At 43.4% G+C, this 22,169-nt stretch overlaps 1 protein-coding gene across 4 annotated transcripts in view; it reads right to left on the bottom strand.

The window, feature by feature from the left end:
* Positions 1-22,169, bottom strand: part of LOC137424653 (rho guanine nucleotide exchange factor 10) — a 173,195-nt gene that overhangs the window by 20,640 nt on the left and 130,386 nt on the right. For 3 of the 4 annotated variants that reach the window (XR_010983964.2, XM_068112347.2, XM_068112348.2), the window contains exons 12-23: positions 20,997-21,113; positions 16,968-17,060; positions 14,536-14,706; positions 14,125-14,270; positions 12,517-12,632; positions 10,403-10,518; positions 10,100-10,227; positions 9,869-9,969; positions 5,839-5,990; positions 5,598-5,684; positions 2,666-2,844; positions 2,289-2,446 (exon numbers count right to left, since the gene is read on the bottom strand). Coding sequence is in view for 3 of the 4 variants with exons in the window: in XM_068112347.2 (XP_067968448.2) it covers positions 2,289-2,446; positions 2,666-2,844; positions 5,598-5,684; positions 5,839-5,990; positions 9,869-9,969; positions 10,100-10,227; positions 10,403-10,518; positions 12,517-12,632; positions 14,125-14,270; positions 14,536-14,706; positions 16,968-17,060; positions 20,997-21,113 (1,564 nt within the window). In the remaining variant the exon portion in view is untranslated. The remainder of the gene's footprint in view (positions 1-2,288; positions 2,447-2,665; positions 2,845-5,597; positions 5,685-5,838; positions 5,991-9,868; positions 9,970-10,099; positions 10,228-10,402; positions 10,519-12,516; positions 12,633-14,124; positions 14,271-14,535; positions 14,707-16,967; positions 17,061-20,996; positions 21,114-22,169) is intronic. The other variant, XM_068112349.2, reaches the window with a different exon arrangement.

Below are 22,169 nucleotides of genomic sequence, written 5' to 3'. Positions count from 1 at the left end.
GGTCGAACCGCCTCTCGGGCACCGTAAACGGGGCCAACGGTGCCTGGGTGTGGCGGTGGACCTTTACGCGCTGGCACGCGAGGCACGTCCTGGCCCAGTCGCGGACGTCCTTCCTGATGCCATGCCAGACGAACTTCGCCCCGACGAGTTTCTGGGATGCCTTCGTGCCAGGGTGGGACAGGCCGTGGATGGCGTCGAACACCGGGCGCCGCCAGCCAGCGGGCACGATGGGGCGAGGCCGGCCGAGGGAGACGTCGCATAGGAGGGCCGTGCCCGCGGCGTCGAATGGCACCTCGGTGACGCGGAGGCCCATGACGGCGGTCCGCAAGGCCTGGACGCCGGGGTCGGCGGTCTGGGCCTCCGCCATCCGGGCATAGTCGACCCCGAGGTGGACCGCGTGCACAATGGACCGGGAAAGGCAATCCGCCACCGGGTTGTCCTTACCCGCCACGTGATGGATGTCCGTCGTGTACTCGGACACGGCAGAGAGGTGGCGCTGCTGCCGTGCCGACCATGGCTCGGCGACCTTGGCCATCGCGAACACAAGTGGCTTGTGGTCAACGAAGGCCGTGAACAGGCGGCCCTCCAGCAGGTGGCGGAAGTGTCGGACCGCCAGGTGGAGCCCGAGCAACTCGCGGTCGAAGGTGCTGTACCGGCGTTCGTGCGGGCGAAGCTGCCGGCTAAAAAACGCCAGCGGTTGCCAAGCAGCACGCACCCATTGCTCGTGCACCGCGCCCACCGCGTAGTCCGACGCGTCGGTGGTGAGGGCGATCGGTGCATCGGGCGCCGGGTGCGCTAGCATGGTGGCGTCGGCCAGAGCCAGCTTTGCGCCCGCGAACGCCGCGGCCATCGGCTCCGACCATGCGATGTCACCTGTGCCCGGCTTGCCCCGAAGGGCCTCGTGCAAGGGGCGGAGGAGCCGGGCGACGTGGGGCATGAAGCGGTGTTAAAGTTTACCATGCCCAGGAACTCCTGGAGCCCCTTGATCGTGCAGGGCCGCGGGAAATCCCTGACCGCCTCCACCTTGGCCGGTAAAGGGACGGACCCGTGCTCGCTGATGCGGTGCCCCAAGAAGTCGATGGTGGCGACACCGAAACGGCACTTGGCGGGGTTGATGATTAGGCCATGCTGGCCCAGGCGTTCGAAAAGCGTGCGGAGGTGGAGCAGATGCTCCTCCCGGGACGCGCTCGCGACTAGGATGTCGTCCAGGTAGACAAACAGGAAAGGTAAGTCGCGCAAGACGCTATCCATAAGCCGCTGGAACGCCTGGGCCGCATTCTTCAACCCGAAGGGCATCCTTAGGAATTCGAAGAAGCCGAAAGGGGTGATGACGGCCGTCTTCGGGACGTCGTCCGGTTGGACGGGGACCTGATGGTAGCCCCGGATGAGGTCCACCTTAGAAAACACGGTTGTGTTGGCCAACCGGGCGGAAATGTCCTGAATGTGTGGGACCGGGTAGCGGTCGGGGGTGGTGGCATCGTTGAGCCGGCGGTAGTCCCCGCACGGCCGCCACCCCCCGCCGGGCTTCGGCACAATGTGCAGCGGGGAAGCCCAAGCGCTGTTGGAACGCCGTACGATCCCCAGCCGCTCCAGCGTGGCGAACGCCGCTTTTGCCACGGCGAGCTTCGTGGGCTCGAGTCGGCGTGCCCGGGCATAGACCGGCGGCCCGACCGTGGGGATGTGGTGCTCCACCCCGTGTTTAACGGCCACCGCTGAGAACGTGGGCCGCGTGAGGGCTGGGAAACTGGCGAGGAGGCGGGTAAAGTCGGGGCATGTGCCATCGGTCCCCGCCTGGGCGCTCGCGCCACCCACTGGTGCGCGGAATTATTACCCCTTGTGCCCGCCACAACATAATACATGATATTGCAAGTCCTTTGAAGTTATAGGTTTGGGTTTATAAAGCAAGAAAGCAGCCTTGTTAGTATCAGATTGAACTATAAGTCCTATACACCGGATCTACTAGGTCTATACCGTTCAGGAATATGCTTTTACAGATCTTCATCACTGTCCTGAGTGTCATTTTCGCAAAGGTGTCTACGCAAATGCCAACATTAATTTTTGGGTTCCTCATGCTCTGAATATTCCAAAAATGTATAGTTTTGCTAATCTCCATAAATTTTGAACGAAAAAACATAGTGAACCTGACTAAAAGGTAGTGTTTTGACAAAGGTAGTGTTTTGGAAGGAATGGAGTCAATGTAGATATCTGGAATGCATCAGCATAAATGTGCCATTTTAAAGGGACACCCTTAAATGGGTTTTTGTTTTTGAAGTAATACAAATGGTTACCTGTGGGGTGAGAAAACACTGTAAGTGTTCCATCTGCCATGCCTGCGTACACCTTGCCTCCGGCTTGTCGCAGCGAGCGTATAGTACGAGGGCCCATTGAGGGGAACCCAGCTAAATGTACCTTCTTGTGGCCTGGGCTACAGCGGTATACCGCTAAGCTGGGAGTGGCCAGGTTTGGGACAGAAATAAAGGAACAGGTAAGAGTGGGTGAGGAAAATTGATGTTGGATAGAAAAATGTGTGCCTTTCATTTAACATTTGTAGAGAAGCAAAAAGAAAAAATATATGAGGAATAGCTAAGGCAAATGCAAAAAAGCAGGTGCTATGGGAATATTTGTGTAATATCGTTTGTCCTTGTGATGAAGAGTACCGGCACACCTCCCATCCTCCATGGCTAGCCACATGCAGGGTTCACAAGCGTCCATCCTTTCTGCTGATCCCACAAATGCCATATGCACGACAGGTGACTCCACGGTGAAGCACTCGGTAATTCGTGGGACACGACGGTTCGTCGACAGCACGGCCACCTGCCCCATGCCACCACTACCGCCGCCAACCTGAATGCAGAGGGTTAGGTGGAAATCAAAGGATGATAAGAAAAGTTGGAAGCAGATTTAAAGAATGATAGATAATGACAAAGGAAGTGTTGCAATTGTGAAGTAGCTTTGAGAAAAGGTGAAAAATATCATGGAAGTGACAGCAGCCAAGAAGGAAATGCGATGGTTTAAATAAATGGGTTGAGTGGGTAGTAGCCTAGTGAAGACACTTGACTCTCATCCCAGAGATTGTGGGTTCAATTGAAGAATTGAATTGAACTAAAGGTAGTAATATCGAGTCGATCTAAGTTTCTGAAAACCAAGTCGATCACAATTGGATTGTCAAAAAAAGAAAATCTGGCTCACAACCTTCAGGAAGGGAGTAAACCTGCATACCTTGGTTATTTTCGTCTCGTCTCGTGTATACCTGTGGTGCCATTCCATATTTTGAAGTTGACGATACCTTTGGGGCAATTTTGGATGAGTATCAACATGAAGGCAGCACCACTCAACATCACTTTCGAAAATATGTATATCTGGATGATCCTCCTCACACCGTCAGGCACATAGGGCTGACGAGGCCGTTTCATTGGCTGGGGGCACAATCCTGAAAGGATCACCACTCCAACACAAGATACTCTAATCACTCACTTTTCCAAGCAAGCTGGTACTCATTTTGCCAACCGAGGAAGGATGGCAGGTTGAGTCAATTCACCTGATGTTTTTTTTGGCACAGGTGCATGGAGCTCAAACTCAGAACCTAAAATCCTAAGCCAACCAACCATCTTACCCATTAAACCATAGAAAATATGCCACCTCTAAAAATGTATATATATATATAATTATTATATACCACTTCTTTAATGCTAAGATTTAAAAAAATTGTTAATGTAGTTCATCAGAAGGAATCCAATAATTTAAATTACTGAGTCCACATAGTCAGGTCCTGTTTGCCTCATCATAATACCAACTCGGTTTCAAATCCCATTATTAATATCCCTGTAATTAATGTGAAAATACAGTGATATTTTCTGATGTTCTTGTCTTGGAGGTGATGTATGTACAAGCTCCTTCAAGAGCCGAAGGCACTGTCGGAGAAAAATAAATAAAAAACAGCACATTTACTCAAGTTTAGTCTGACATAACACTACACGGCAGTGTTACAAACGAGTGTCCAGATACATTCTGTCCAGGTCCTATGATATTATTTGTTTCAAAACAACAACAACTATAAAATAAAAGAACACCAAGAACACAAAACTCTGAGGAACTCAATTATCGGTGTTGTAATTAAATAATTAATTTTCAAACAAAAGAAACTGATCAATGTTAAACAGGGACCGTGATTATATATTGTCGTGCGAATCCCTCGGTTAACACCGCAAGACCGCGGATGGCCGAACGGCTTTACTTGAGGCGACGATCAATCACGGATTCGACTATGCTATGCAGGAGGAAGGAGGGAAGAGGAAGAAGAGGAAGCGCTTACCTCCCGGCTCGCGCGCGCCAGCATCTTCAACCTGGAAAGTGATTAACTCAAACGAGAACGGGTTTAAAAAGAAATGGAAAATAATACAAGGGTTTATTTGAAATAAAGATCGAGACAGGGAAATAACACACCAGTAAATAAATATCCTAATCGAGACGTCCCCACACAGACTTCAGAAACGAGACAAAGGGAGAGTGAATAAAATAATAATTGTCCCGTCATGTATTTGATATGGATGTAAGCTTATCTGGCTGGAGTGTCGGGTCAGTCAAGCTCCGAGCGCGTCGTTCGATGCAGCCCCAGTGTTGGCGGGAACCGCCTTGTCCTCGGTGTGAACAACCTTCGCTCCGCGCTGCTAGGCCAGCGTACGCCGTCAGGTAGGCCCCTCTCGCACGATCGCCCTCCACCATCCTTCCGACGTCCAGCGAGCGAGAACAGGTTCAAAATGAAGGGACAGTCAAACGCACTATGCCAAGGGAAGAGAAGAGAACGGGAAGAGAGAGAGCCAGGAACGAAAAGGGCCAGGGAAACACGAGAGGGAGAAGGGAAGAAGCCAAAAAATGCCGGCGAGCCAGCAGTTTTATCACTCGTGGTGTCACGTCAGCTCTTTCTCTCTCCAACCAGCGCGGTGACCCTCGTCTTCTAGAATGTTCTCACCACGCTGGTGTCCTCCCATTGGCAGAGTGCTTCCCGCCCCCCATGTCATGCCATCCTCGTGGCCAACCACAAGTCCTTCTTTTCCCTCCAATCATGGGGCAGTTCTCTGTCCCTCCTATTGACCAATCACTCTTCCTCCCTTACTCTGCCAATCGGCGCCCTGTGGTGTTCCTCGCCCCTCCCCCTGGCCAATCAACAGTCCTCCTGGGCGTTGCTCCCAGCCTTGCTCGATGTTTGGTGCCATGGTGGCGTTGTATGCAGCCGCTTCCCGCTGGTTTTTCCGGTCAGTTATTGTAAAGGAGGGAATTTAATTACTGTTGTGCACCAAGGACCTATCTAAGTGTCTATATGAGTGTGTTGCCATAAGGGATTGGCGACAGAGGGAACGACAAACGAGGGAATTTCTATCCATAATCCCTGTACTATTTAGCATGCCCCGCCCCCTCGTGGCGGGGACACAATTACGCACTTATACCGACATCCGGGCTACACACAGAACTTATTACATATAGATTCCCTATCACGACAGTCGAGTTACCTACCGATACAGATCTACCTGGCTCTAGATATTCCTCTACCCAAATTCATAACAATATGTATATACACATAGATAGAGGTTTCCACACACCCATATTGAGCCCTCCACCAATGACAGTTGGCTTTGCTGGTCACTCAGAACGGGTGCACCAATCGGATTGTACGCGGCGCATTCCGGCTGCATACCACAAATGGTGGGGTGAAAATAATATATATTACAAGGGTGCATAGATTATGCATTATAACCCAAATAAAACCTTGAATCATAACAACTTTTATTCATATTATGAAATGGCTCGTGGTGGTGGAATAATCTTTCTATGTTAACAAACGTCATGCTGAAGAAGGTGTAAAGGCGAGACCCGCGAGTCGTGCTGGCGAAGTTCAAAGGTGGGAAGATGTGCGAGAAGCAGTGGGTAGCGAGAGGTCTGCAGGATATTCCCATCTTCCTCAGCCGAGAACCAGGCAGGTTGGTTGTCATCCTCTATGCACCAACAAAAATGGAGGAAGAACCAGGCAGGTTGGTTGAAGTGGCACATTGGACAATATCAAGGAAGGAATAAGAAGGGAATTCGACAACCAATCAAGCTCAGATAAGTTGCTGTTCCGATGTTGGGATTAGCATGCTTATACAAAGAGCTTTATTACTTTCACTACGAGTCAATAATTCTGTGTCCACCAGGTTGGTTCAGGGGGATATCTGTGCTGTCTAGTATTGGTTCGATTCCTGACCTGATGATAAACCATCCTCAAGAACTCCAGAATGTACATCACATATTCTTCAGGTAACCCACACCTGGTTAAACTTCCAAAATGCAAGCGCATTGCACACCTTTACTCTTTTATTCCTCATTTCTCCAGATGTGAAACTGCTTTGCAAACAGATGGTGCACTGCCATCTCATATCATCCCCCATCCTAACACACAATCTTTATTAACCACATTAACCCTCCCTAACTCAACCCTTTTATTTGCAGGTTTTGTGCTTCATTCTCTCCTCTTTGTCCACTTTTCATTCATTCATTCATTCCCTTCCCTGTTGTGTCCAAGAGTTGCTCCACTGCCATTACTACTAGCTCATATACCCTCCGTCACCTTCCTCTTTCATGAGTCTTGATCTTCCAGAGACAAAACACGACCGGATTGGTGCTTTGCAGGTATGGTGTTGCATCGCAAAGTGCGCCATTAAGCTGGAGATCTACCTGCTAGCTTCAGCTGATGAACTCTAAATATCCCACTTCATCTTTCAATGAAGAGTAGAATTATTGCCGGCAGCACCTTTTACAAATTCCTGCCCTAACGTGCAGGGGCACCACATCAGCAGCACAGCCCCGTACCCAGAAGTGATGCAACCAGCAGGCTGACTTTGTAGTTGAATATCGGTGAAATAAACATCCGCTAAAGTCAATATAATATTTTCATTCCTCACAAAGGGTTAGTGTCTGTTGTAAAATACTTTTTAAAAATAATTAATAGTACCTACCAGACACACACATACGTACACACACACACACACACACACACACACACACACACACACACACACACACACACACACACACACACATATATATATATATATATATATATATATATATATATATATATATAGATATATATATATATGCACATATATACACATATACACATATATACATCCACACATACACACATATATACATCCACACATACACACACACAAATATATATGCACATATATACACATATACACATATATACATCCACACATACACACACACACAAATATATATGCACATATATACACATATATACATATATATATATATATATCCACACATACACACACACACACACAAATATACAGACTTGGCATTTAATATGGAATTTTTTTTTTGTGGGGGTGAACTTACTTTTCAAGATGTCTTAGAACCAAAAGTTCATTGGAATTATGTTGAAATTATTCTAGATTTTGTTAATGTGACCTTTAAAAGAAACAAAAACCACATTTGACATTTTGAAACAAATAAATTGATCCTTGAAAGTGATGTAAACTGATATTGAACTCAATTCATGGACACTACTGTGTTAAACTTCTGTACGTTTTCCAGAAGTATCTCTTTATTTTGCACATTAGCCAAAAAAATTTTTAACAAAAACAAAAGTTAAATTACGACTGGGATTACGGACAGTAAAATTACAGTTCAGTACTTCGTGTAACCCCCACGAGCATTCAGGAGAGCACGTACACGTTGAGGCATGCTGTTCACGAGATTTGCCAAGGTTTGGACAGGAATCGCTTGCCATGCAGTGACAATAGCCTGCTGCAATTCACGCACAGACGTCGGCTGCTGGTCCAAGTGGTCGATTTGACGCATTAATTCTGCCCACAAGTTCTCTATCGGATTCATATCCGGGGACATGGCAGGCCACTCCATATGCTCTACACCATGGTCAGAAAGAAAGTGTTGGATCATGCAAGCACGATGAGGCCGTGCATTGTTATCTTGGAAGACAAAGTTTCCTCGAAAGGCTGCACGAGCAAATGGAAGCAATGTTTCTTCCAGAATGGCCCTGTACTTGAACTGGTTCAGGTTTCCATTCAGAACAACCAGGTCAGTTTTGCCCCCTGCATGAAAAGCAGCCCAAACGGTCACCCCACCACCTCCAGCTTGGACTCTTGGCACTATACAATCTTTGTTGTAGGCTTCATGCACTTGTCTGCGCACTCGGACGTGGCCATCTTGACGATAGACCAGAAATCTAGACTCGTCACTGAAGATCACGTGATTCCAGTGTCCTGGCTGCCATTGACGGTGCTCTCTGGCCCACTGCAATCAGCGCTGGTGGTGTTGTCTGGTCAGGCGTGGCTTTCTCAGGGGACGCCTGGCACGATAGCCTGCTTGAACCAGTCGTTGGTTGACTAGCCTTCTGGATACAGGCACATTTGTCAGTTGCTGCCACTCAGCCCTAAGCCGATTAGCTGACTTGGTACGGCCATTGCGGACTAACCGGTGCAGCTGGTGATAATCCCTCCTTGTAGTTCTGCGGGGACATCCTGGCCTCGGTATTGGAGTAGGGACACCCCTCTGAGCATTTCGTTTCAGGATCTTTGACACCTGACCTTGAGTGATGCCATACTGCCGAGCAATAGCACGCTGTTTCATGCCGTAATTTCGTAAAGCCACCACTCCATGACAAACAGCATTGTCAAGTTGACGGACCATCTCCAGAGGAAGCGGCAATAACTTTTGGAGACGTGCAGCAGTTGTTTTCCACTAATACAGAACGCAACAACCCTTGTATACCCGACTGTGAAGCGAATCATCAAATGCACCTGTCCGTACATTTTGCCACGCCACCTGTGATATAATCCTGTTGTTGACTTCTTGCTGCGACAGACAATCAGTGACATGGTTCTTTTAACAAATAAATCACCAAAGTGTAAAATAAACTCACCAGGTTGATATACTGAGTTAAGAAAGTAAACCCAAGTCAAGAAAAATATATATTCCATATTAAATGCCAAGTCTGTATATGCACATATATACACATATACACATATATACATCCACACATACACACACACACACACAAATATATATGCACATATATACACATATGTACATCCACACATACACACACACACACAAATATATATGCACATATATACACATATATACATCCACACATACACACACACACACACACACACACACAAATATATATGCACATATATACACATATACACACACACACACACACAAATATATATGCACATATACATTCATATATACATTCATTCATTCATATATACACATATACACATATATACATCCACACATCCACACACACACACACACAAATATATATGCACATATATACACATATACACATATACACATATATACATCCACACACACACACACACACACAAATATATATGCACATATATACACATATATATACATCCACACATACACACACACAAATATATATGCACATACACACACACATACACACACACACACACACACATACACACACATACACACACACACACACACACACACACACACACACACAATGAATTTTCTAAGAACAATAAAAACATACCTGTATGAATATGGAAATGTAGCAACATTGTAATATAATTATAATAAAACACCTGAAAAGGTTGTACAGTGTCATAATGGTACTAGGGCACCGATTTTAAATTGAATGTTTAATGTTACAAGAGAAAAATCCCCTTCTAATTTTCTCAATTTCTCCCCAATAACAAAAACCCAAGAGCACCCTTCAAAAGCAGGTGTGAAAGGGAAGAGACAAAGCCTTTTATGCTGATTCTCCACATATTAAAATTCCACATCGACGTCCACAAACCCAGGGCAAGTTGTGCAATATAGAGGTCTCGTAGCCAGCTGGCTCGAACGAGTGGAGATGCAGCATTGAATACAGCTCCAAAGGTTGTAGGTCGCCCGTGCCTGCACACACACATGGCAAGTAGAAGTTGGATAGATATCTTCGTCAACCAGCATCACAAGCCACCATACAAATGGAAGGTTTTTCATAGGTCAAGTGGCAGGATGAAGGTGTACCTCAACAAGTACATACTTGTCTGGTCGACCTTTCAGTTGCAGAAGGATAAGGGAGCGGCCCATCTCTCCAGCCTCGGCCTCTCGTTGCTTCAATCTGTGCTCCAGTGTCGTCATACAGGCCTGCAAGTCCATGGGGCATAGGATCTTGGAAGAAATAACGGTCCATCAAAGGCACAATAATGTCCAACAATTTCTAGATGAACAACGACATGCACAAGGTGTGAGATTGAAATCTTGTATTTTCAGATTCATCTTGCTGTGAACTATATACATTGAAAAGTAGTTTGTCAGACCAACTCGAGGAAGCAAACAAACTTACAGGATAGGACCATTTGAGGGTGCCCACCAGATGGCAGATCTGAGACAGGATTTCAGAATCATGGCGGATGTCTTTGAGTTCCTGCGAAAGTGAAGCTGGAATCTCACTGATTCGACCTGAGGGCATTGGTGTAAACAAGTTAAAATATGACGTGAATGAACATATTGTTTTCCAATCACTTTGAGGCCATCAATTCAAAGCTCCTTAGTAAACACACTTCAGTTGCCTTCAGCCTCCTCCATGTTGTTTATAATGTCCCAATAGACATTTAACAGACAAAATAATTAATTTATGTATTTTTTTTTAATCACATATGTGCAAGACATGTAGATTTTACTTTCATAACCACACCCAAACCTCCGTTATCTTTCTAATTTGTTCGTTCCATTCTGAAATATTTCCCAAATGGAAATCCAATGCTGACCTCATATTTACTGCAGCAAATGCCGGCCCTTCAAAATGCCATAATCCAGCCCAGAATGCTCGGCACGAAAGTGCAGAAACTCATAGAAACAGCAGTGTTTGGGGCACATTAAAGTATACTGTGCGTGCGAGATTAGGATTGTTGCCTAAAACAGCTGACAAAGCTTCTAGAAGAAGCCGAAAATATATATTTAAAGTGCTGGAGGGAAAGGGGTGTGCCTCTGTACAACAAAATAGTTGAATCCACGGATATATCTCAGTTCACCGAAAGGGCAGCAACTTGTACTGTAATGCAAAGACTTCGAACCTTGCAGGAATGCCTTATACGAGCATGGCAGGCTTGGTGATTTATTTAATGAACGTCTGCATTTGGAAAGGCAATGCGGTGCTTCTTTACCAGCGATAAACATCTATTCGGCAAAGGACATCTTCGCAACATACACAAAATTTGTGTTTCTGGATTGGGTGCTTCTCAACACCGATGGAAAGGACATATCTGGACACAGGGTAAGCTTCAAATGAATTTTTATAATGACGATATTTACGATTAATCATGTTGCGTGGGTGGTTCGAGGATGGAGGAGGGGGAGGCGAGAGCATGGGAGCAGTAAGGGCTGTTGTAAATATATTGTTTGTTTGGTTCCATGGGCCACAAGACAAATTATACTCGATTTTTGCATCTATTGGTAAAAGGAGAATGTGTGTGTGTGTGTGTGTGTGTGTGTGTGTGTGTGTGTGTGTGTGTGTGTGTGTGTGTGTGTGTGTGTGTGTGTGTGTGTGTGTGTGTGTGTGTGTGTGTGTGTGTGTGTGTGTGTGTGTGTGTGTGTGTTATATCCACCGCCCCGCTCACTGATATAAACAGGAAATGGTATGACCTCAACACCTCTCATCCATGGATATGTCTCGTATTTTAATGAGTCAGATATGCATCCTCAATGGCCTTCTCTTTTCAAAAGGATCTTTAACACTCAGAAGTGAGTGCAAGCTGACAGTATGACATTCCATTGAAGGGTGGCTCACTAGCAAAGCATTGAAGGGAACCTGCCTATGAAGTACCGGGTTGATAGTTTGAAGTCGAATGCTCTTCTGTCAGGAATTTCACCAAGACGAGAGAACTCAATAGCTTGTAATATAACACGGTGCAATTCTGAAAGCCACTGCTCAATAAATACTCAGCACTAATCCAAAAGGAAAGCCAAGCTAATCATATGCAAACAACCTACAGATTACCTGATTCGTTATTTTATTATCTTTGGAGTTTATCTACTTGTTACCTCTTTATATTTTCACCCCTGTCTGTCTGTTTGTCTTTGAACAGATATCTAAAAAAGTTGTGGACGGATTCAGACGAAACTTGTTGGACATGTTGGGTGTGTGACAAGGGTGAATTGATTCGATGTTGGCAAAGATCCGGATACAATTTTTTTTTTATCCTTGCAGTGATTCTTCACCATTGAGAGATGGAGCCAAAAACGATATATAGCATGATATCTCAAAAGGTTGTGGACGGATATGGACAAAACTTAGTAGACAAGTTGGGTAGGTACCAAGATTTCAAGACAAGCCGATTCGATTTTGGTTGATGTCCACATCCAGGTACGGCCTATCAGTGGGATGCAAAGGTAAACTGATCAGCCTAGCAGAGGTATACGTTCTCCCGCGTACCGTTGTAGTTGTTTATAGGATCTTACCTGCCTGTTCTTCCTCAGCCTCCCCACCCTGGACTTGAACCTGAAGCAATGGTACACTCCACTTGAGTACGTAGCGAGGTCCAGTAGGAACCACACCATTACCATCATACGGAGTACTGCACACAGTGTAACAAACAAAATTTATTATGAATGCATTTCATCATAAAGTCAAGAATTGCAACCATTAGATCAATTTTAACATTACCATGATCAAAATGTGATCGAATGAGTAGCAATCTTGAGAGTTTGAGTAGCAATCTTGAGATAAGGCTGAGTGTGTGCACAAGCTCGATTGAGAATTACACATTATGTAAAACAAGATCCTTATGCAGTATACACTACATGACTAAAAGTATGTGGACACCCGAACATCACACATCTCATTCCAAAATCATGGGCATTAATATGGAGTTGGTCATCCCCCCACCCCGTTCCCGCTCCTGCTATAACAGCCTCCACTCTTCTGGGAAAGCTTTCTACTAGATGTTGGAACATTTGCTTCCATTCAGCCACAAGAGCATTAGTGAGGTCAGGCATTGATGTTGGGCAATTAGGCCTGGCTCGCAGTCGGCATTCCAATTCATCGCAAAAGTGTTTGATGGGGTTGAGGTCAGGGCTCTGTACAGGTGAGTCAAGTTCTTCCACACCGATCTCAACAAACCATTTCTGTATGGACATCACTTTGTGCACGGGGGCATTGCCATGCTGAAACAGGAAAGTACCTTCCCCAAACTGTTACCACAAAGTTGGAAACACACAATAATCGAGAATTTCATTGTATGCTGTGGTGTTAGGATTTCCCTTCACTGGAACTAAGGGGCCGAGCCCAAACCATGAAAAACAGCCCCAGACCATTATTCCTCCTCCACCAAACTTCACAATTGGCACTATGCATTCGGGCAGGTAGCGTTCTCCTGGCATCCGCCAAACCCAGATTTGTCCGTGCCAGATGGCGAAGCGTGATTAATCATTCCAGAGAACGCTTTTCCACTGCTCCAGAGTCCAATGGCGGCAAGCTTTACACCACTCCAGCCGACTGTTGGCATTGCGCATGGTGATCTTAGGCGTGTGTGCAACGTCGTAGTCATGGAAACCTATTTCATGAAGCTCCCGACAAACAGTTGTTGTACTGACGTTTCTTCCAGAGGCAGTTTGGAACTCGGTAGTGAGTGTTGCAACCGAGGACAGACGATTTTTACGCACTACACGCTTCAGCACTCGGCGGTCCCGTTCTGTGATCTTGTGTGGCCTATCACTTTGCGGCTGAGCTGTTGTTGCTCCGAGACATTTCCACTTCACAATAGCAGCACTTACAGTTGACCGGGGCAGCTCTAGGAGGGCAGAACTTTGATGAACTGACTTGTTGGAAAGGTGGCATTCTATGACGGTGTCACGTTGGAAGTCACTGAGCTCTTCAGTACGGCCTATAATACTGCCAACGTTTGTCTATGGAGATTGTATGGCTGTGTGCTTGATTATATATCTCTCTCAGCAATGCGTGTGGCTGAAATAGCCGAATCCACTAATTAGAAGGGGTGTCCGCATACTTTTTGTCATGTAGTGTATATAGTCGTTTGTTCCATTCCCATGTGGGTCACAGTTTCTCACCGGGGATTCACTGTGACAGCAATGAGGAGGTTATTGAGCAGAAAGAGTCGTCGTCGTTTGTTCTTGAGGAGCTCTCCACGATCTCCCAGCACGCTTTCCATCACATCATCCTTACGAATGATGAAGCTGTCACCAGCCTGCAATGACTATTCACAGGTGCATGGAAAGGTTAGCTTGTTTGCCTTCTCATCAATGCATTCCTTCTCAAACTCCACTCCCACTCTTTTATGTTTTTTGTTTTTTTGCATTACCTCGCATTTTGACCATTTCTTTATATCTCTGATTCAATCCTTCCCAACTAATACGGATCCAACTCCTTGCTGAGACCGGGCTGAGACTTGCTGAACAGGTATTAATTGAGTTGAAGCAACACGTCTGTTCACTCATCAATATATATTCCACCTGTCTCACCTTGGCTAGGCACCTGTCGTTAAGTGTGCCTGCTATTGCACGGCACTCTGCATGCCGATCTGCTTCGCGGCGGTGTTCATTGAGCTGGCTTGCCAAGGCCTCCAGTTCTGACAGCGCCATCTGAAGGGAAAGGCGGTCTGTATGCCTGGGTGCAGTGTGTCGAAGCATATCCTGCAAGAGGAAAAATGAGACTTTCATTCAGCAGAGTTTGCATGACTTGCATTTGCAGGACAATGTCTCACTTGCAATATTGTCAGTAATGAAATACACTGCTGTACAAAAGTTTTAAACACATTCTGGAGTTCCAATATGTGGATGTTATGAGCATCATCAATTTACTCAAAGTCTCCACTCGTGTTTTATACCGTTATAACAACATTGACTGTAATTAATACAGCACAGTTTGTGTGAGAAGAACCCAAACCTGTCATTTAGTAATATTTAATTGAGATTGATGAGAATCTTCAAAAACTTGTGTTCACAACAACTCAAAGTAAAGTACACATGAGCAGCTACTATGAAGTGTTGTAGTTGCTAATCTATTACATTTACCAATCAAATGTAATTCATAACTAATTGTCAGGTGTTCCTCATCTTTAGCACCAGGTGTTCCTCATCTTTAGCACCAAGTGTTCCTCATCTTCAGCACCAGGTGTTCCTCTTTACACATCTATAAAGCTATCAGGATTCACTTGAAACAAAATGGCTAAAATGTCAGTCGAAGATCGCCATAGAATTGTGTTTCTGTATAAGGAAGGAAATTCATTGGGTGAAATAATTTGCATTACTCGATTTTCAAAGTGTGGTATCTGAAGCTCAATCAACAAGTTTAAACAAACACCATCTGTAATATTTTATTTTTTTTGTATACAAGATCGAGGCTCGTGTAAGAGCTAAAAAAAAATCTGTAATTGTAAAAATCTGTAAAAATCTAATAATTGTAAAAATCTGTAAAAAATAAAATAAAATAAAATGTAAAAATCTGTAAAAAAATTTTATAAATGTAAAAATCTGTAAAAATCTAATAATTGTAAAAATCTGTAAAAATCTAATAATTGTAAAAATCTGTAAAAAAAAAAAAAATGTAAAAATCTAAAAATCTAATAATTGTAAAAATCTGTAAAAAAAAAAAAATGTAAAAATCTAAAAATCTAATAATTGTAAAAATCTGTAAAAAAAAAAAAAAAAAAAAGGAAAAATCTGTAAAAAAAAATCTTTAATTGACAAACCTAGGACTGTTAGACCCAAAAAGCTGTCTCAAAAGGATGAGAAATACTTGAGTACAATATCCTTGAATAATAGAAGTATGACAAACATTGCTTTGACAACACAACTGGCAGAAGGCTCAGGTGTCGTTCATCCGTTAACAGTACCTAGGTCACTTTTGAAATCAGGACTTAAACAATGTGTTGCAGTAAGAAAACATCTGTTCAGAAAAGAGAACAAGATAAAAATGCAAAAACATGTACAAGAAACACCGAATTTGGAATATAGAACAATAGTCAAAGGTGCTTTGGACAAATGAGTCTGTTTTAGTTATTTGAATCTAATCGAAGACAGGATGTGAGACGATGAAAAACAAACTTATAAAGAGCCTTGCTTGAATCCACCAGTGTAATCTACGGAGGAGGCTCAATTCAAGTTTGGAGGTACATTTCAAGTTTGGGGTACATACCCTCCAGTGTTGTTGGAGAATTGTTGAAAATTGATGATATATTGACTGCAGTAATGTACAAACATGATATCCATAGTGGTGCAGGACTTATTGGTCCAAACTTCATCTTGCAGCAAGAAAATGATCCCAACACTCAGCTGGAGTTATTGAAACTTATTTACAAAAGAAAGAAGCTGGAGTCCTTCAACACATGGAATGGCCCCTTATAGCCAATATCTTGTCATTGAAGCTGTATTTGGAAAAAATCCTATTTGGAAAATTTGGAAAAAGTAAAAAAGAATCCCAGCAACTTAAATAATCTTTAGAAGAAGTGTGGAACACCATTCCATAAGAGTTTATAATAAAATCATTTGAAAGTGTCCCGAGAAGAATTTCAATGATTTTGAAGGAAAAGGTGGACATATACCCACTATTAGTTTATATCAAGGTATATTGTGTAAACATTTCGCTATTTCAAAATTTTCTTTTTATAAAGACTTTTTCATATATGTAATGAACACAGTTTGAGTGTCCTTATGCATCAGAATAGAAAAATGCGAAATGTCTCACACTTTTGCAAATAAATAAATATTTGACCTCATTTCCCTCCCTCCAACTCTCCACAAAACGTTTGTGGAAGAAAATGCTTGTGTAATATGATAGAGTTTACTGTCTGAAACTTTCTTCGTAAGATCCACTATGTTGCGTTAATCAAAAAAATTTGGTCTTATATTCATCTCATTTTTAATGTGCAGAAGAAGTGCGAGATTCGATTTACCTGCAGCAGCATGATGAGCTGTGGAAAGCGCTGGATAGGCAGCATGAGTAGACTGGGAAGCAAGCGGCGATCACAGCTCTCCTGTTTGCAGCTCTTCGCCCAAATAAACAAACCATACTTATTACTGGATGAATATAGGCAGATAATAACAGCAAGCAAATAAAACTGTGGAAAAATTGTACTTTTAAATGTGGGAAAGAAAAGTAGAATTTACTAACTAATTATATATACATACAAGCATGCAGGCTGCATGGAAATAGAAAAAGAATAAGAATAATAATAAGAAGAAGAAGAAGAAGACGCTGACAATAAAAGAAGATGCATTACCAATTATGAGACTATTTTTGGACTTTGAAATAAAAAATAAAAAAGACAGTTTAAGCGAGAGCGAGAAAAGGGTTTTTGATTGATGGGCAACAAATAAATAATAGCTTTCGGTGGTCAAGTTGTGTTTTTACTTTTGCATTTGAGGGGCAATGTGATGGTCAGCATTTGTCTGTACAACCAAAAAAAGGAAAAAAAATAGAAGACAAACATAGAAAACATGGAAAGAGAAGAATTTGTGTCGGCATGTTAGCATTCACATCAACCACAGATTCATTATATGGAGATCCCAGATAAAAACCACGTCGGTACAATCACGTGAAAAAGTAAGTACACCCCATGTAAAGATTTGACTTTTTCAACATATTTCAACATACAGCTATTTGATCTTCATTTCAAAAATATTGATAGATAAAGGTGACATAATATAACAAATATCATGAAACATTTACATTTTGTAGTCCATTGTATAATTTAAACAAACATTTAATGCAAATTTCTCATGTGGAAAAAGTAAGTACACCACTACATTTATCACTACTTCAAATACCTAAAATTAGAATCAGGTGCACCAGCTCAGGTGCAAATGATTACAACATCGTTGGCGAGGATCTTGGAGGAACCTTTCTTATTTAATCCTCAGACATTTAGTTTGGTTTGCTCTTTGTTGTTGAAGTGTGCAGCGTCACCATGCCGAGATCAAAAGAGCTCTCTGAGGCCTTCAGAAAGAAGGTTATAGATGCCTACGAGTCTGGGAAGGGATTTAAAAAGATCTCCAAACAATTTGAAATGAATCATTCGACTGTCCGGAAGATCATCTACAAGTGGAGAAGATTCCAAACAACTGCCAACTTGTTCAGGCCAGGCCGCCCCAGCAAGTTCAGCCCGAGAGCAGACCGCAAGATGTTGAAAGAAGTCTCGAAGAACCCCAGAATGTCATCACGGGACCTACAGGTAGCTCTTGCCACTGTTGATGTCAAAGTGCACGAGTCTACCATGAGAAAGAGGCTGCACAAATTTGATCTGCATGGGAGGTGTGCCAGGAGGAAACCTTTGCTGTCCAGAAAGAACATCAGGGCAAGACTAAAGTTTGCCAATGAACACCTAGGCAAAGACCAGCACTTCTGGAACAATGTGCTCTGGACAGATGAGTCAAAGGTGGAGCTATTTGGCCACAGTACCAAAAGACATGTTTGGCCAAAACCAAAGACAATATTTGACCACAAGAACCTGATACCAACTGTAAGGCATGGTGGTGGAAATATTATGGTTTGGGGCAGCTTTGCTGCATCAGGGCCTGGGCAGCTCACCATCATAGAATCCACTATGAATTCTTCATTGTACCAGAGGGTGCTTGAGGATAATGTGAGGCCATCTGTCGGAAAGTTGAAGCTCAACCGAAGGTGGACCTTGCAACATGACAATGACCCTAAACATACCAGTAAATCCACCAAGGAATGACTGAAATGAAAGAAATGGAGGGTTCTGGAATGGCCAAGTCAAAGCCCGGATCTAAATCCCATCGAGATGTTGTGGGGGGATTTGAAACGATCTGTGCATGCAAGAAACCCCTCAAACATTGCACAGCTGAAAGAATTCTGCATGGAGGTGTCGGCAAAAATTTCTCCCAGTCAATGTCAGAGACTGGTAGATAGTTATAAGAAACACCGACTTGAGGTTGTTTCTGCCAAAGGGAGCGATACCACCTATTAGAGCCAAGGGTGTACTTACTTTTTCCTCATGCGAAATTTGCATTTATGTTTATTTAAATTATACAATGGACTACAAAATGTGAATGATTCATGATATTTGTTATATTATATCACCTTTATCTATCAATATTGTTGAAATGAAGATCAAATAGCTGTATGTTGAAATATGTTGAAAAAGTCAAAACTTTACATGGGGTGCACTTACTTTTTCACGTGACTGTATATGCAACATGCCTGTGTCCATTGTCTACTAATGTCCATGTAATTAATGGAAAGTACACTGATGTTTACAAATGACTTTGTCCTCCGTGTTTCTATGTACATGCTCCACTATGAGCCTTCGATTAACTAGCAGAGTACCCGCCCTGCGGGCAATCTTGTTGCAAGCGTTCTACTAACATCCTTATATTTGGGCGATGTATAGGCAACAGACCACTGCTTTGATCAATCCCGAAAATAAAAATAACCTGCGTTATGTATATGAAGCAAAAACATGTGTACTGCTTATGTGCATATATAATACACATCGTGTTATAGAGCTCGTATAATTCCAATTTCATCCTCCTCTCCCCAAAGGATGAAAATGCCAAGATGGGTGAAATTAATTATTTTTAACTTGATAGAATGAAACATAACTTGCACAGGCACAACTTCAGGGTAACCTCATTAATCCCTGAAAGTTTTAGCTTCCGTGATCAAATCCTCTCGGAGGGATAGATGAAACATACAACATACGTACATCATACATACAATACAACAAACTTTCCTCACATCATATAGAGATGAAAAGAAAAAACATTTTGAATGAAAGCTGAACGGAAACGTTGAATCTATTTGCACTCCCACCCTATTTCTACATTTACTTCCCTGCAACGACATCTCATCTTTGGGGTTAGGGTTCGGACGTGAGCAGTTTGAATGGGCCGGAGGTTTCTGCATATTGATTTCTCTATCCCGATACCGATAGCATGAGTATGGTGGGTATGAACATGAATATGGAGGAAGCATTCAATGATTCATGTATATTTATTAGAGTACACAAGGAAACTTTGTCCTAGAAAAGTGTCATTTGTCCCATTGTGTCTTTGTAATATCCGCATTGTAATATCCATCTGCAGTTTTTAACTTCTTATAACCCATGGTATGACTTTTGTTACCTAGCATTTACCTCTGCAGTACAAATCATTTACATTACAGGTTTAGCCATGGTATAAATACCAAAGGCCAGAGCAGAAACCTAAATATCTCAGAAATTACCACTGTATCCACCACTCACCCAAGGGCCTACTCTACAATGCGTGCGATACTTTGTTCACATGATTGCGGATGTCACCACCAGCTTAACAACCTAAACAAGTTATTATTGGCATCTCCCTCAATAAGGCTGAAGCACAAAGCTTGTTACTCTCACATCGCAGACAGGTCGGTGGTCTTGGGGTCTTTTATCCCTTCTCCTCTGTGCAGCTAACTCTGCTCTCTCAACCATCCGACACTCTAAACTACCCCTACCCTCTCCACACCCAGCAAGTACCGGATATACCCAATTCTACCAGTAACCTCCTCCTGGTTAAACTCACAAACTCTAGGATTACTACGCACCTATTTTGTTTAACTTTTCTCCCATTAGTGGAATCACCTTCCTGAGACTGGTCAATAAGACCATGACAATCACGTGACCAATCAAGCATATTCCATCAGAACATACTTTCAATCTTTCCTTTTTACATTTGTACAAAAACCATGATGATGTCATACTCTTGCATGTGCATTGCAATGTTTCGGAGATAACTACTTTGGAGTTGTACCAGAATAAGAGAGCTGATGAAAAAAAAAAAATCGAACGTTTCTGGCCTTCATCTGAAACATTTACCCTAAATGTATTTACTATTACTGAGCCATTTGTGAAATCCAGACTCCAAATCTTTTTTCCCATTGAAACGGAATTGCTTATTTATGGAAAAGAAGATCACCTCCACAAAGCATGGAAACCTACATTGAGGAATTCACGGAAGTTTGGACGCGTAACATTGGCCTTGCGGAGAATCTGCGTCGCCATGCTTACATTTCCCACGTACTCGGTGTAAACCTCATGCACCATTGATCTTGAGAACTGCAAGACATCAGCAAACATCTGTATGCACTGAGCAAACAGCTGAGAGGAAGGATTCATGGCGTTAACTGCCACCAAGTACATGAGGTTTGACATCAATGGGAAGATATATGGGAAGTGAAAATAAAACTGTATTAACTCACAATCGAGAAAGATAACATTCAGGTCAGAAAGGTTATCTACATATTCTACATATCTACATATTCATCATCATCATGTACCATGCCTTATGCAGAGTGTCGGTGCTACCGAAGCATTTACTAGGCTACAATCCTGCTTAGGTCGCCATTCCCACTCAGGATGTCAGGACAGGAATTTGGAATTTGGCCATGGTGCTGGGGATAGCTCACCTGCTGTTCGCGAAGGACACCATGGGATATTTAAAGTCCACCAACTATTGCCGGCAAACAGGACACCCCGTTTAACATCCATTCAAAGGAGGGCAAACATATATTTTTATTTATTTATTGTATACAAGATCGAGGCTCGTGAAAGAGCTAACATTAATCACACAAAAAGTCAAACCGACACACAAAACACAAAAAACAAGGGGAGCGGCAGACAAGATGGGGACAGAGGGGGAAGGACACAAACACAACATTTGAGAGCAGGGACATCGGGAGGGCTTGGGGGTAGGTGGGAGAGGTATAAAACATATGAACACTGCAAGGACTCTGGGGTGAATTAGCGGGGGTAGAAAAGATCAAGGTTTTGGATGGGGGAAGATAAGAGATGGTGGTGAACAGCTGTTTTAAAGAAATGAAGGGAGGACTGGGATTGAAGGGAGTGGGGGAGTTTTGATGACTCAATCACCCTGAATGTGAAACCGAGCTGTGAAACCAGGATGACACCGGGATGTGAAACCAGAATCACAGTTCGTAGCTGGGCCGATATTGAAACCCAGGCTAGACAGCTTAGAGGTGAGTGTGCGTACCTCTAGTGGAGGCCATCCTGCCAGCCATATCTGCATATTACACGAAAAATCGCACCCGTGTCCGAAGAAAGCGGTTCAGTTTGGCCTTTCTTAATATGAAATAGGCAAAGCCTATAACGAAC

This window comes from Myxine glutinosa, chromosome 4 (genome assembly GCF_964187855.1).
Source record: "Myxine glutinosa chromosome 4, kmMyxGlut1.1, whole genome shotgun sequence".
Taxonomy (NCBI): domain Eukaryota; kingdom Metazoa; phylum Chordata; class Myxini; order Myxiniformes; family Myxinidae; genus Myxine; species Myxine glutinosa.
Note: the sequence above shows the minus strand (reverse complement) of the source record. Positions and strands in the feature narration are given on the sequence as shown.